The sequence below is a fragment of the Pelmatolapia mariae genome, linkage group LG3_W, assembly GCF_036321145.2.
Source record: "Pelmatolapia mariae isolate MD_Pm_ZW linkage group LG3_W, Pm_UMD_F_2, whole genome shotgun sequence".
Classification (NCBI taxonomy): Eukaryota; Metazoa; Chordata; class Actinopteri; order Cichliformes; family Cichlidae; genus Pelmatolapia; species Pelmatolapia mariae.
The window spans coordinates 34,297,702-34,313,891 of record NC_086229.1 but is presented as its reverse complement, the minus strand read 5'-3'; the positions used below and the strand labels follow the sequence as shown (position 1 = coordinate 34,313,891).

At 41.5% G+C, this 16,190-nt stretch overlaps 2 protein-coding genes across 3 annotated transcripts in view; one reads left to right on the top strand and one right to left on the bottom strand.

Moving 5' to 3' along the window:
• LOC134622284 (NACHT, LRR and PYD domains-containing protein 12-like) overlaps positions 1-16,190 on the top strand; it is a 1,346,881-nt gene that overhangs the window by 1,284,113 nt on the left and 46,578 nt on the right. The window lies entirely within an intron of this gene.
• LOC134624407 (NACHT, LRR and PYD domains-containing protein 3-like) overlaps positions 1-16,190 on the bottom strand; it is a 45,127-nt gene that overhangs the window by 21,993 nt on the left and 6,944 nt on the right. For both annotated transcript variants that reach the window (XM_063469392.1, XM_063469391.1), the window contains exons 5-7: positions 15,082-15,255; positions 8,351-8,524; positions 3,837-4,004 (exon numbers count right to left, since the gene is read on the bottom strand). In XM_063469392.1, coding sequence (XP_063325462.1) covers positions 3,837-4,004; positions 8,351-8,524; positions 15,082-15,255 — 516 coding nt within the window. The remainder of the gene's footprint in view (positions 1-3,836; positions 4,005-8,350; positions 8,525-15,081; positions 15,256-16,190) is intronic.

Sequence of the window (16,190 nt, the reverse complement as noted above, 5' to 3'; positions counted from 1 at the left end):
ACACAATAAAATATAAATTAAAATATGGAAAAAAAGGGGGGGGGGGAAAGAACGCCCAGATCTTTAATTAAGGGAAAGGTTGGCATTTAGAAATATTAACATCACACTCAACTGACTGCGTTTTATCTTCCCATTGCACTGATGGGTGGACAGTTCTTAGGTGCCTGTGCATGTTGTTTGTGGAGCCGGCTCTATATGATATCCTTTTCTTGTAGACTCTACACTCTGCTTTTGTTTTGTCAATAAGATTGAAATGGTTCCAGACTTTGCTTCTTTTCTTGATGTCTTTACTGTACCTTTCCAATCAGATCAGAATCGTATTTATTGGCCATGTATATGTGCAGACACATACAAGGAATTTGGTTCCGGTAGATGGAGGCTCTCAAGCACAGCAATGTAAATCTCACACACACACACACACACACACACACACACACACACACACACACACACGTGTCTATATATACATTACACGTACACATACATACACAAAGCTGTCTAAACCAACTATAAATAACTAATCTAAACATATATACATAAAATACAGAAATGAAATGAGGTGGAATGAATACTACAGAATGTATATAAGGTGCAGCTGCAGTCTGGCAGTGGGAGCAGTGTGACAGGTCAGCTGTTTAGAAGGGAGATGGCGAGGGGAAAGAAACTGTTCCTGTGTCAGGTGGTCCTGGTCTGCAGGCTTCTGTACCGTCTGCCAGAGGGCAGCAGATCAAAAAGTCTGTGTCCAGGGTGTGAGGGGTCTGTGATGATTTTCCCTGCCCGTTTCCTGGTTCTTGAGAGGTACAGATCCTGGATGGAGGGCAGGGGGGCGCCGATGATCCTTTCTGCTGCCCGTACAGTCCGCTGCAGTCTGCTCCTGTCCTGTTTAGTGGCTGCACCATACCAGACTGTGATGGAGGAGCACAGGACAGACTCAATGACTGCAGTGTAGAACTGGATCAGCAGCTCCTGTGGAAGACTGTACTTCCCCAGCTCTCTCAGGAAGTACATCCTCTGCTGGGTCTTTTTGAGGATGGAGTTGATGTTGGTCTCCCACTTCAGGTCCTGGGACATGGTGGAACCCAGGAACTTGAAGATCTCCACAGTCGACACAGGGCTGCCTGATATGGTGAGAGGGGGCAGAGTTGAGGGATGTCTCCTGAAGTCCACTGTCATCTCTACAGTTTTAAGTGTTCAGCTCCAGATTGTGCTGACTGCACCAGAGTACCAGCCGCTCAACTTCCTGCCGGTATGCAGACTCATCACCATCCTGAATGAGGCCAATGACGGTGGTGTCATCTGCAAACTTTAGGAGTTTAACAGCCGAGTTTGTGGAGGTGCAGTCATTAGTGTAGAGGGAGAACAGTAGTGGTGAGAGGACACATCCTTGAGGGGCACCAATACTGAGGGACCGAGTTTCAGAGGTGATCTCCCCCAGCCTCACTTGTTGCTTTCTATCTGTCAGGAATCTGGTGATCCACTGACAGGTAGCTGGAGACACGCTGAGCTGGGAGAGTTTGGAAGAGAGAAGTTCAGGCACGATGGTGTTAAAAGCCGAACTAAAGTCCACAAACAGGATCCTGGCATAAGTTCCCGGGCGGTCGAGGTGTTGCAGGATGTCATGCAGCCCCATATTCACTGCATCATCCACAGACCTGTTTGCCCGGTAGGCAAACTGCAGAGGGTCCAGCTGGTGGCCTGTAATGTCCTTCAGATGGGCTAACACCAGTCGTTCACAGGATTTCATGACCACAGACGTCAAGGTGACAGGTCTGTAGTCATTCAGTCCTGTGATGGTGGGTTTCTTGGGAACAGGGATGAGGGTGGAGTGTTTGAAGCAGGAGGGAACTTCACACATTTCCAGGGATCTGTTGAAGATGCGCGTAAAGAAGGGAGCCAGCTGTTCAGCACAGGTCTTGAGGCAGGAGGGTGAGACACCGTCTGGTCCGGGGGCTTTCCTGGGCTTCTGTTTCTGAAATAGTCGGCTCACATCCTCAGTTTGTATTCTGAGTTTCAGGGAGGAGGAAAGGGGGGTGGGTCGGGACTGGAGAGGGTGAGGGTGAAGGGGGGAGAGGTGGAATGTGTGTTGGGGGTCAATGTCTGGAACAATGTCTCTGGGGAGGGGAGGGTGGGGCGTGGGAGTCTGTCCGTCTCAAACCTGCAGTAGAAAGTGTTTAACTCGTTGGCCAGGTCTTTGTTTGCTTCAACAGTGGGTGGGGGCCGTCTGTAGCTGGTGATTTCCTGCAGGCCCCTCCACACTGATGCTGAGTGTAACTACGCCCTGCCCCCTCAGCTCAGCGCTGAGCAGAGGGGCGCAAACGCAAGGCTCTGTTTGCCATCTCTGCTCAGCACAAACACAAGGGTGACTTGCAGCGTGAAGTGAAAAAAAAGTGAAACAGAGGGCCGGAGAAAGAAAAAAGAAACCCACGGCTCCCAATAAGGAGCCGGCTCGCATTGTTCAGTTCAAAGATCCGGCTCTAAGAGCCATTTCGTTCGCGACCGACCCATCACTAGCAGACATACGGAAAGAAGAAACACGTGAAAACATCGCAGAGCCAGTTGTCTATGCTGGAGCTGAAGAGGATGAATATCCTTGGCCTCACATACAAAGAATGTTTTGCTTAAAAGCAGTACAAAAGAACAGCTATGTCTGCAGTGTTGGTGTCTTCAGTGAGAGTCAAAACAAAACAACTTTTCAGAGTGAAACAACTCAACTCGTAACCTGAGGAAACGGTAAGTTTTCTCTGAATATCTGGAAATTATTTGCACTGTTTATATATTTATATTATTTACTGTAGGTATTGGTGAAAAAAGCTTTATGCTGTGAAAAACTAAAATCTGGAAATTAGAATTGTTGTTGATGTTTTTACATATATTCCTTTTGAAAATACTAAAATTTGTATATTTATTTATTTTGTTTGTCTGACAGCATTTATTTATAAAATAAATCGGACATTTCAAACAGTTACTCGCTACTCGAGTAGTCTTTTCACCAAGTAATTTTTACTCTTACTTGAGTAACTTTTTTGACAACTATTTTTCACTTTTACTTGAGTAATAATTAATTTTAAAGTTATGCTACTTTTACTTGAGTACAATTTTTGGCTACTCGACCCACCTCTGGTTAAGTGTCCTATGGCACTCAGTGATGATGGTGCTGTGGCCCCACCACCTTCGCCTCTTTGTAAAGGAACTAACTGGAATCTGAAGCTTCAAATGGAACTAAGACTTCCTCCACTAGGTGGCAGTGTCTGAGGAGAAAGTGTTAGTGGAGCTGGCCTGGAGTCAGAAACAGGAAGATGCAGGATTTGGGCTTAAATGGGGAACAAGGTTTCGCACTAGTGCCTTAAAGCAAGAAGGTTGTAGGTTGAAGCTTGTTGGTCAGCTGGGCCTTTCTGTGGAGGTTGGATGTTCTCCCACAGTCCAATGAGATGCTGCTTAGGTTCATTGGTGCTTCTAAATTGACTGTAGGTGTGGATGTGAGAGAGTGCTTCTCTGTCTCTCTCTGTTGGCCCTGTGATGGACTGCTCACCTGTGCAGGTGGACCACGCCTATTGCCCTATGACAGCTAGGGCACAGGCTGCAGCCCTGTGAGCCTAAGCTGAATAAACAGTTAGCAAAAATGATCCATAGATGGCCTGAAATCCCCCAGTTAGCAGTTGGGTAGATAGCTATGACATGCTAATCCCATCCAGCAGCTGTATTCTACCTGTAAGCTGATCCCTGCTGAGCCAAAGCACTTTTTCACATACAAATTACAACCTTTAATAGAAACCTATTGGTCAGCATCTTATTAGCTTGCTTTTTATTGTTAGCACAACTAAAATGTGGTGACTGACCCCAGAATTTGAAGTCGACATTCTGGACTCTTCAGAAAACCCCACAGTGGCTTCACTCCTGAATCCTGCAGGTTGTTTCCACTCAGGTGCAGCTCTCTCAGATGGGAGGGGTTGGAGCTCAGTGCTGAGACAAAAGCGCTGATCTCTGACAGACTGCAATTTGCCAGTCTGAAAAAAGAATGAAAGATGTAAGTTTATTAGACAAAGTGTGAACTTGAAATCATTCAGTGTTGCATCATCTGTTCAGAGCTGAAGAAGGTTCAGAATGTAGACATTCTCATTAATCTGAATGGTAATACAATAGTGTTTTAGGGCCACTGAACAAAAAAAAAACATCTAGGGGATTGGTCAGGGGTGTAAAATTCTGAGGAAAGTTGTAAAGAAACTATCATATCTTAACTCTTGTGATCAAGTCATACAAAATGTTATCTCCAACACCTTTTTCAGATTGTGACGTAAAGGACCCATGGCACAGCTTTGCATGCACTTGAATGTTTATTAAGTGGTTTAAGGGACCCCAGCTAGGAAGCTTTCGATTGTTTTAAAGTCTCTTTGTGCTGGTTTTCATCTTTGGTAAATGGACTTGTTTTTATATAGTGCTTTTTATATAGATAGAGTGAGTGAGTTGAGTTGGGGAAGGTCAAGATGGCGCCTGTGTTTGGCTGTGCCGCTGCCTTCGTCCGAGTGTTTATTTTATATGCTATGCAAGTGTTTTTGTTACTGTTCTTTCTGGTGTCACCTCCCTTCGGATTTATGATCGTCATGCGTTGCTAGCGATCAAATCTGCAATGGATAACTTTCAGAGTCAACGAAATGAGGCTGTTTTCCTACCGCCGTTAGAACACGACGCAACACCCGGTCTACCTCCACTCTTGCCGGTTAGCTCATTTTTGCTTCAGAGGCCTCGTCGGAGAAAGCGGGGGAAGCGAGCCGGCCTTCACGTCCTGCTCCATCGTCTCCGGAAAGAGATGTACCTTCGGGGGCTCTATTCCTGGGTTGCTACCGGTGAGATTCGGCTGAAACTTGTCGGAACCGGATTAATCCCCACAACCCACCATGAGTACCACCCAGGCTGTCATCTGAAAGCATGGAAACCCAAGCCTCAACTCGGCAGGAACCCTGTTTTGCTGCGCGGTTTAGCGCATAGCGCGGACCCTTTCCTTGGAAACTCTACCCCTGTCCTGGTGAGTCGCAGCCTTAAATGGTTGTTAATTAATGCCCGCTCAATCGCCAATAAGTCTTATATTTTAAATGACTTGTTCTGCTCCGAGAAGCTTGACTTCATGTTTATCTCTGAGACGTGGCAACGTGAGAATGATTTCTCACATCTTTTAGAGCTTTGTCCCGCTGACTGCTCATTTCTCTGTGCACCTCGGATATCTGGACGAGGAGGTGGAACAGCTGTAATTTTTAAAAAGACTTTCTTATGCCAGATGATTTCTTCAAGCTGCTACAACTCTTTTGAGATGCTTATGATATAAATTGGAAGAGAACAGCCCATATACGGCATTTTAATTTATCGTCCACCTGGGTCTGCTGCTTCTTTTCTGTCAGACCTACAAGACCTTTTAACTTCTACCATTAAAATGGGCAAGGTTATCATTGTTGGCGATTTCAACATTCATGTGGATGACTCAACAAACAACACCACTAAGGAGTTCCTGAGCATTATGGACTCTTTCAACTTTGTTCAGCATGTAGCAGGGCCTACTCATAGGGCTGGGCACACTTTGGACTTGGTCTTCACCTGTGGTGTTTCCCTTGACCACATGAACCTAAATGAAGTTGTTTTTAGCGACCATAAGTCAGTTTCTTTTACTGTATCTGTTAATTCAGAGTCCCACCCTCAAGGTTCTATTAGCGCTTTATTGATGACTCTACAATTTCTGAGTTTTCCTCTCTTTATAATTTTAAAAGTTCTTCTAATGAGGTTGAGCCTTTAACTAATTCTTTTAATGAACACTGTCTTGCCATTCTAAATCAGGTTGCTCCTTTCAAAAGCAGTTATTGCTCTCTTAATTCACGCACACCGTGGTTAAATAATCAGACTCGTGGTCTTCGACGATCCTATCGAAAAGCAGAGCGTCTGTGGAAGTCCACTGGTCTGACTGTCCATCGTCAGCACTTTAAAGAACTACTTTACCTATATAATGAGTCAGTCAAAGAGGCTAGATCCTCTTACTTCAATAATCTTATAAATCGTCATAAAAATAATTCAAGAATTCTATTTGATACCATCAACAGTATTGTTTCTCCTCCAACCCAGCATGCTCTGCTGCTTTCTGATGAAGATTGTAATACTTTCCTAAATTACTTTGTAAATAAGGTGATGGACTTGAAATCCAAAATTTCCTCAAGTGCCTCCCCTTATGAAGACACCCCTTGCTGTCTTGGATCATTTGCCTCCTTTTCTCCAATCACACTAAATGACTTAATTATAGTTTTAGGTAAAATGAAATCCTCTTCATGCTCTGTAGATATATTACCTCACTCTGTTCTCTCTGGGTCTATCACCAGCATTGGTCCCACTTTACTATCCATCATCAACAGTTCACTGAGGCAAGGCTGTGTTCCATCTTATTTTAAACATGCTGAGGTAACTCCTCTGTTAAAAAAAACAGAACCTTGATCCTAGCTCTGCTAGTAAGTACCGACCTATCTCAAAATTGCCATTTTTAAGTAAATTACTTGAAAAAATTGTTGAAAATCAGTTCAGGTCTCTATTATGTAAACTACACATCCTTGACCCTTTTCAGTCTGGCTTTCAAAAGCAGCACTCTACAGAGACCACTCTCCTAAGAGTCTATAATGATCTATTAATGGCATCTGACGCAGGGAATTGTTCTGTGATCATCTTGCTTGATCTTAGTGTAGCCTTTGACTCAATCGATCACAAAATCCTACTTAACAGGCTCAAGGTTCTGGCTGGTATATCTGGCTCTGCCCTAGACTGGTTTTCTTCCTACCTATCAGAAAGGACCTTTTCTGTTAGGACTGACAGGTTCACCTGTGGTGTCCCACAGGATTCAGTTTTAGGTCCATTACTATTTTCTTTTTATATGCTTCCTTTAGCTGGTATCATTCAATCTTTTAGCGACCTGTCTTATCATTTTTATGCTGATGACATTCAGCTCCATATGTCCTTTAAGCCTCACCAGCTGGATAGGCTGTCCACCCTAGTCCAGTGCTTAACCCAGGTTTCTGATTGGCTTTCAAGCAACTACCTTGTCCTAAATACTAACAAGACAGAGACCATGATCATAGCTCCCCCTGAGCTACATTGTAAAATCGGTCAGGTTCTTGCCTCCTTCTGTCCATCTGTCAAGTCAAATATTCGAAATCTCGGAGTAATATTTGACTCTTCTCTGGGCCTCGACTCTCATGTAAAATCTTTGTCTCGTTCCTGTTTCTATCATTTAAGAAACATATCTAAACTGCGACATATGGTTTCCTCAGCTGAACTGCAAAAACTAATTCATGCATTTGTGTCATCACGCTTAGATTATTGTAATTCCCTGTTTACTAGCTTGGATAAATCATCTCTCTCTCGCCTCCAGGCAATACAAAACGCAGCAGCCAGACTATTAACTCGTTCTACCAAGCGTGTTCACATCACTCCCATCTTATATTCTTTACATTGGCTCCCAATAGAGTTTAGAATTCGCTTTAAAATTCTTGTTTTAACATACAGAGCACTAAATGGCCAGGCCCCAGATTATTTATCCAAGCTTCTTATAAAACACACTGCTGCTCGTCATCTCCGCTCACAGACTCAGAGTCTCTTAGTTGTTCCCCGTACACGACTGAAGACAAAAGGGGACAGAGCCTTTGAGTCTGTTGCACCAAGGCTGTGGAACAATTTACCTCTACAGTTACGTTTGCTTGACTCTGTGGATTGTTTTAAAAAACAGTTAAAAACCTTTCTGTTTAAACAAGCCTTTTGTTGATCTCTTCATATTTTATATTTTTACATTATTTACATGTGATCTTTTATATTGTGTACATTGTCTATTGATTTTATTGTTTATTTTAATATTTATGTACAGCGCTTTGTGATGGTCTATCTGTGAAAAGCGCTTAATAAAGTTTACTTACTTACTTACTTACTTTTTATACTCCAGCTGAGCACTCAAAGCACATTTATTCCACTTGCCTCATTCATTGAGTCATCAAAGCACTTTTTTCTATGCTTTTCCTACATACGTTCTTTTTATCTAACATTCACACACATTCATACCCCGATGGATGCATCTTGCCCAATATTAGGTATGCAAACTGGAGCAGTCGGGGATCGAACCACCAACCTTCTGATTAGTAGCTGCTCTACCTACTGACACCTGAGCCTATGAGCTTTGCTTTGTGTTTTCAGGTTTGTGTTCACACCTAAATAGTAAGAGAAAGCTCGTGTGTGTCCTCATTAGTATAGGATTTATGTTGGTGTGTGGGACTGTAGCCTCAGGCTTAAATTGTTAAATGGTAATTATGAGAAAGTGCCGCTGTTACTCTATACTGACCTCAGTACGTTCAATCTACAGTCTGGACTCTGTAGGAAAAGACTGAGCTGCTTCATATGCAAACCCCCCAGGTTGTTTTCACCCAGGTCCAGATGTGTCAGGTGGGAGGGGTTGGTCTTCAGAGCCGCAAACAAATCACCACAGATGGTTTCTGACAAACTGCATCCACACAATCTGAATAAAGAACAAAACATGAAGATAAATTCCTAATTCATTCACATCTGTACTCATCAGGGAGATTCTCTCAAACATTATCAGACACACTCATCATTGTGTTGTTGTAAAACAAGGTCAAAATCAAGATAAACTTTATTATTCCCAGGGGGCAGTTTGCCTTGCAGCCAGCAGCAAGTCACCTCCACACAACACAAACAGCCAAGAACACAGAATCACATACAAGAACTGAAAAAGTTAGTAGCAGTCGGGACAATTGAGAACTTAAATCTATTTGTTCATCATCACATCAGTCTTCTACTGACATCAAGTCAAATCAAAGTTCAGATACAAACAGCAGGCAGCTCAGACACTGAACATACTCCAAACAGCTGAACACATGATTGAATATTAGAGTTATCACAATGTGTTTCTGACTGTCTTCCATTTAAAGAACAAAAAGGTTTGACTCAGTCTGAATAAAGAAAATATAGTCTCAATAAAAATCTAATCAAAATGTCTTGATGCATTCTCAATCATCCAGGAAAGTAAATCTCCAAAAGTTGATTCTGTTCATCTGGACGTAGCGTTTTGTGGGAGAAACGTTTTGTCACTCATCCAGGTGACTTCTTCAGTCTCAGCTGACTGCAGGTTTCAATCTTATAAACAGTACATTTGCATAATGACTGAAACCAGCCCACTGAAGGAACAATGGGCTGTGAGGTCAGTTCCTTAATCATAATTATGCAAATTCCCATGACCATTGATCAACAATCACTGACCAAAACCCACTGACCAAAACCCACTGATCAAAATTTAAAACAAATCTAATCAAAATGTTTTTCTTTAATCTCTGTTTAAAAGAAATTCAGAGATTTGTGAATACATCAAAGAGTCCTGCTTAATCTCACTGCTACCTTTAACTCGGTAGATCTCAACATCTTAAGTCAAAGACTTCATGATCCAGTTAGTTTAACAGATAAGGTGATAGACTGGTTTCCATTATACCCAAAGGGGAGACATTTCTAAGTTTCAACTGGTCGTTTTAGATGTGCAGAAATGAAAAATACAATGAGAGGTTCTTTAAGGTTTTTTGGTCAGTTACTGTTGAACTTCTATTTGTTTCTGCTTATTACTAGTTGTTAAAATGTATTACGATCATAAAGAATCAACATAATCTGCCACTTAAATGAAGATGATACACAGTTGCTGGAGCTATTTGTTCTTTATTTTTATTATTTTGAAATTAGTTAAAGTTTGTTGTTAGTTTACTTATATTTTGGGGTTTATTTACAAGTTTATTTGTCGGTTAATATTTTGTTTCAATGTTTTGTTTGTTTGTTGTTACTTTGTTAAATTAGTCAGTAAGAGCTGTAGGGCCATTTTGTTTCTATAAATAAAGAGACTGGTATAGGACCAGCATGCACTGGGGTGTGTGAGATTAAAAGAAACTTGCTTTATCGCTACAATATATGTTATAGCATTAGCAGAGCATTAACCATATTACATATAGCTTTAAGATGGTCTTGAGACATTTAAACACACTGACACCATATTAATCCTATGCAGGTGCAGTCATAACCATTTTTACAGTGTTATAGCGTTATATACACATTGCAGTTCTGTGCTCATAAAGAGTTGAAGCTTTCCCAGGTAGTTAAAGGTCTCAAGCTTCATTCAGCGTGATGTCTGGGTGACCCATTGGTTAAGAAGCCGGGAGCTTAAGAAAGATTGCACACATGCTTACAAAACACATATATATATCACATATAACCTAGAAACAGATTTGAGCATAGGCCTGAATGTATTCAGCTAACATGCTGCACTAGAGCTTTCTTGACAACAGGTGACGCGTGGAGAGGACCAGCCCCTGGAGACCACAGAGGCCTGAGTCCATTGCCTTGTTTGGAAGAAGATGCCAAAAAGAGGAACCTCTATGTTGCATTTAATTCTTAAAATACATGAATGTTCTGTACATGCAAATTATGTGCTTGTAAACGCAAGAAGGGGCGTCATAATACCCTGATGCTATAAAAGCAATCTGAAGTATAATTTTGGTGAAGATTCTTGCTGATGTGTGCAGTGATTGTCTTCCCGCGCGTGTACTCAATAAAAGATTGCTTCGACCCAAGCCTTCTGGACTGTCTCGGTTTTGTACTTTTCACTCAATTTCTTACCCGTAACAGGTGGGCCTATGGTTTTTTACCAGAGCAGGAGAAGCAGCAGGGAGGATCTTGTTATTGCCAAACTGGATGAATAAACCATAAAAACGCAACTTTCAAGTTTGGACAGTGGACTTCTTTTGCCTGCGTACGAAATATTACCTCAGTGCAGCAGTGGCTTGTGGACTTCAAATTGTGGGACGTTTGGTTTGTCAAACAAAAGGAATTGCCACTACATAAAGTAAAAAACCTGCCCGTGGACAAAGGAATAATCCTTCATTAATGGATATGTTGGATATAAGGATTTCAAGGATCACCGTGGAACTCGAATAAAAGTTATTGGATCGTCTGGTGAGTAATCCAGACGGATTTGGTGTTGAGGCTTGGATCAACATGTCACTCGTTCATCAAAGCTGGTGAGTGATAATATTGTTTAAGCCGTAAAGGAAAACAGTGAAGCTATTGGAGTTTAAAGACATTATTTCACTATAAAGACTGATGAACTGAGTTTGGATGTACTAAATTGGTGCATAATTGGATCGCTAATTGAAACATGCCAACGCCCTCTGTGGAAATGTTTGTTCACTGCAATCAGCCGGTAAATGGATGTCATGTTTGTGCTTTAGGCTATGGATTCTCAGTGTGCTGTGCATCTTTATAATGTTTGAAATAATCTAAGAGGACAATAAAAATGTCGGATATTAAGAGTAAACAAGAGGATGACACTCAGATGCAAGCAGAGAAAAGAAGCATCAAATTTACGCCAAAAGGTTTGGATTTGTATATAAAGACATGCCAAGAAAAGCGGAGTTCAATGTGTAAGCAAGCATCTAAGTACATGGGGAAAATTTCAGCTTTAATGACCTCACATGAGAACGTTAAGGAAGTGTCTTCTGAATTTGGGAAGTTTATTAAATGCTATCAAGATGCAAACGCTTTGCAAGAATCCTTTTTAAGTTTGCCACTGCCAGAAGATGAAGTGACAAGGCAAACCGCACATTTTCAGTGTAAGGTGACAGCATTCTCTGTTTTTATGGACAAAGTAAAGGTTTGGTTGCAGGAAGCAGGCGAGCCGTATACTGAACAAAGCAATACTGCTCTTAATGATCAAGCTGTTGAAAGTTTGGATGAAATAAATCCTGAAGACAGTGTCTCTAATATCTCAAGTGTAAAACCACCTTCAAAAACATTGTCACAGCAAAGTCGAATTTCATCAACATCTTCTGCACGCATTAAAGCTACGGGTGACAAGGCAGCGCTCATGGAGCTCATCTCACTGCATTAAAGAACAAACATTCTATCGAAGCGCAAGAGGAAAAACTGAGAAAAGAAAAGGAGAAACTGAGAAAAGTGCAGCAGGGGATTGTGGACTTTAAATTGTGGGACGTTTGGTTTGTCAAAAGTAAAAGAATTGCCACTACAACAGTGATACTTCTGACTTTCCTCTAACAATCTAACTCCTTTTTAGGAAATAATAAGGTGCACTGATAACATTAGCTGATGGATCTCCAGAAACAAAAAACTTGTCTGTCCAAAAAGTTAGACAGAAACTTTGTTCATATCATCCCTGTCTCTGAAACAAATTTTTAATAATCATATTGAAATGGTTACCAGAACTGCTTTCTGCCATGGAAAATATATGAAAAGTTTGAAAATTCTTGGAAAATTAGTCCATGTGTTTACACTGAGCAGGTAAGAGTACTGTAAAGAGCTACTTGCAGGATTGTTCAAATCATAAGCAGGATGATTTTAATTCATTCAGTTTGCAGAGGCCAGAGCCCTCATATGTACATGGAAATGTGACCACATCACCCCAGTATTACTTCATTAATTCATCATTTCATTGACTCCCAGTTAATAACATCTAAAATTTTCCTATTAGTTCATAAGTGAGCTGAAGGTGTTTTCAGTTAATCTGGTCGTATGCATGAATAACATTTTTCTGGTTTTGTTCAATTATGTTTAGCTTGTGCTTCAGAGATATTCTCTGAAATGTTTCCCCCACTGAAAAACATGCAGACTTACTGTGCTGCTGCTGTTTGTACATCAGAATTAATCATAATTAATTAACATCATCATTAATTTTGTTTCAGGACCATCATGAAACTGACCAATCACCTAGCTCTGATGTCATGGTTTTGCCAAAGGAAGCAGTAGGAGAAGTTGGCCTTCAGCTCTTTCTGGCAGAAACACTTCAGAGCAGAAACGCTCACAGAAGTTATTTGATATTTTTTTTTCATATTTTTCATTTCCAGTTTGTTCGGGTTCAGACAGCAGAACTATTCACTTAGATTTAGGTTAGTTTTAGTCATAACGACACATTTCTTACATGTCAGCACTACTGAGGGTGGCTTGTCCATCTGTGCACACACAGTACTACCAAACTCAACTCATACTAAACACACACACTGTGTAGGAATCATCAGTACTGTTCCTCAGGTTAGCTTCAGGTTAGCCCTTTAGCATTTCTCCAGTCTTTTTTTTTTTGTCGACTCTACACATTAAAGGAGGAACAGCTGTTAACACCTTATCTTTGCCTGCGTCACTCTCATCGCATTATTCTCATCCTGTGTGACTGGATTAATCTGATTTGGACTAACAACACTGGTCTCTATGTGCAGCTGGCTGTGAGACCAGTACTTAGGGACGGTCTACAAAGTGCAACACTGCAAGAACATCAGACACAAATTTGCAGCAAATTCAAACAAACATCTACTGTCATTACTGTCACCAAACTCTGTGGATCCTTTATTGCAAATTCAAATGGGATCAAATGGTCAGACAAAAGAGGGTTATGAGGAAATATGATGAAATGTTGTGTCTTAGCAGCAAGTTATTGAATCATTTTCCTCACAAACCAAACAAAATGATTGACAAACATGTTTTTACAAACTCAGTGTTGGACTCGGATCAGCAGGATAACCTGATGTTCAGAGTCCTTTCTCTGACTGGGCTCCATGGAAACACTTGGACTGGTCTCAGCTGCCTTCTTTCTGTAGTCCAACAGAGTCCTTTCTCTTCTCCAGCTTCTGTTTGAAATCCTCTCACAGAGTCTGAATCCTGTGTTGTTGTCATGTTTGGGCCTGTGTTAGGCTGCTCTGTGTTCCTCTGCTTTAACACACAGCTCACCACAGCAGCTGTGTGGGTCGTCTCTGTAGCAGCCATATCAGCTTCTGATACCATGAACATCATCACAGCTCCTAACTTCACCTTTATTAGCTTTGACATTCATGTCTTTCTTTTCTCTCTCTCTGTTTCCACACAAGCTCAAAGTCTCTGCAGCCTGTTTTTATCTGCCATCATCAGATCTTCATCATTCACATCCCTCACACACTCTACAGCCTCATCAGTACTGACTTCATCTTCACTGACTGATGGAGCACAACATGAACCTGTGGAGGCTGAAAAACTGTCCTGTCAAACATCTCCCCGTCACCACTCCACTTCTGTCAGCCTGTAAATGAACCCTGCTCAAGTCTGTCACTTCTGTCTGGAGCCAAAAGGAAAAACTGTTGTTCAGTCACAGTGTTGGGGAGGAATGGAGTACATGTACCGTTACGTATTTTAAATAGAAAATATGAGTAAATGTTCTCCGTTAGAGTCACCGTTTAAAAAGGTGATATTCAGAATACAGTTACTTTGTTAAAAGGCGGTCTTTTCTTGTTTCATATGTTAGGCTATGTCGTCTCTATTTTTGGTAATTCCATGTCGGTGGAAACCCAAACAAAACACGCAGAGGCTCTAAAGCCCGTGTCTCAATCTCACGGCCCATGTCACCTGTACTTGTGGCCCGCATAGTGACGTAAAGAAATATTTTCAAAAATTATTATTCAAAAAATGATTTACTATGAAGGCAATATGCAGAGTGTTACAGGCATAGCCCTAAGGAATGTAGGCTCATGGGTGGTGTAGTCCATGATGCAGGGAGAATGGACTGCCATGCTGTTATGTCTCTGTGAGCATGAGGGAGGGAAAAAAAGGAGAGTTGAAAAGTACGAGATGTCACTCATTTTATAATAAGATTTAAAAACCTAGTTGGTATTGGTATGGCGAGTAACCTTCGGTAATAGTAATAAATCACACGGCAATAGTACATTCATGTAGCTGTAAGAAGCATGATAATGTATTAAGTAATACAGTATTCAGAATGCGATACTCTCATTGAGTAACTTAACAAAATACATTACAAAACACATTTTGGGGCATGTATTCTGTAATCTGTACTGGAATACATTTTAAAAGTAACCTTCCCAACACTGTTCAGTCGTTTGGAAAGACACAACATTTCTGAAAGCACTCAAACTTCTGAACATTTGTCTTCAGACACATCCTGAACATTTAGGAACTGAAGAAAGTTTCAAACATCAAAGATCTGAAATACAGAAAAACTACAACAGCTGCAGTCCATGAACTCACCTCAGAGTCTCCAGTCGACAGTTTGGACTCTCCAGTCCAGCACACAGAAGCTTCACTGATGAATCCTGCAGGTAATTGTTCCTCATGTGCAGCTCTGTCAGATGGGAGGGGTTGGACTTCAGAGCTGAGGCCACAACTTCACAGTGAGACTCTGAGAGTCCACAGCCAGCCAGTCTGTGATGATAGAAAATATAAAATGTGTTATTATAAAAGCAGAAAATCTGCATTATAAACACAGACTGAATGTATATGAAGACAAAACAGAGTGAGGTCATAATCTGATGAATCTGCTCTTCACATCTGTGCTTCAGCTCCTCTTACTGTGTTTGACACAACGATTGAGTCTCTCTCAGACCTGCAGACTTTTAATGAGAATCTTTGTTTGGCTTTAATCTGCAGATGAAGGAGGAAGATGGTGTCACATTTAGGCTTCCATAATGTCCACAGTCTGTCACTGAGATCTGGTCCAGAGTCAGAGTGAAGACACACATTTGGACTGTTTCCTGTTTTGACTCCAGAACATTTTGAATGAGTTCAGCTCAGTGAAGAGTTCCAGCTGCAAAGATGATCTCTGTTTGCTACCTGCTGTCAGGTACGACTGTTCACGTCCACACGCAGGAAAAACCTGCTGACTGTTACCAAACGGAGCAGAAATCTCATCACTGGACAATAATGATGAATGAACTCAGAGCTGCTGATATCAGATCTGATTTCAGGGAAACTAAACACAGAAATGATTGGCTCATTTTAGCTTTCTGAGCCATTATCTGCTGGTGTGTCGCTAGTTGGCAGAACATGATTTGTATTCCTGTTCAGGGCTTCAGTGTTTATGAGTCCAGGTCCAGGTGACAGCAAGTCAAAATGATGTTACCTGTCTGTGTCCAGCAGCAGCCTGTATTCACTTTGAATATTGTTATAACCTGACATGGATCAGTTTGTCTTTGATTGGTTTGTAAATGTCACTGTTTCCATTGGACCTGAGTGACGGTACAAAGACAGAGAGGGAGAGAAAGGAGAGAGAGGATGGAGACAGCAAAGACAGAGCAAACACAAACAGGTGAGAGTGGACAGGTGACCAAGGTCAGCAACCAATCAGAGAGCTTCTGTTT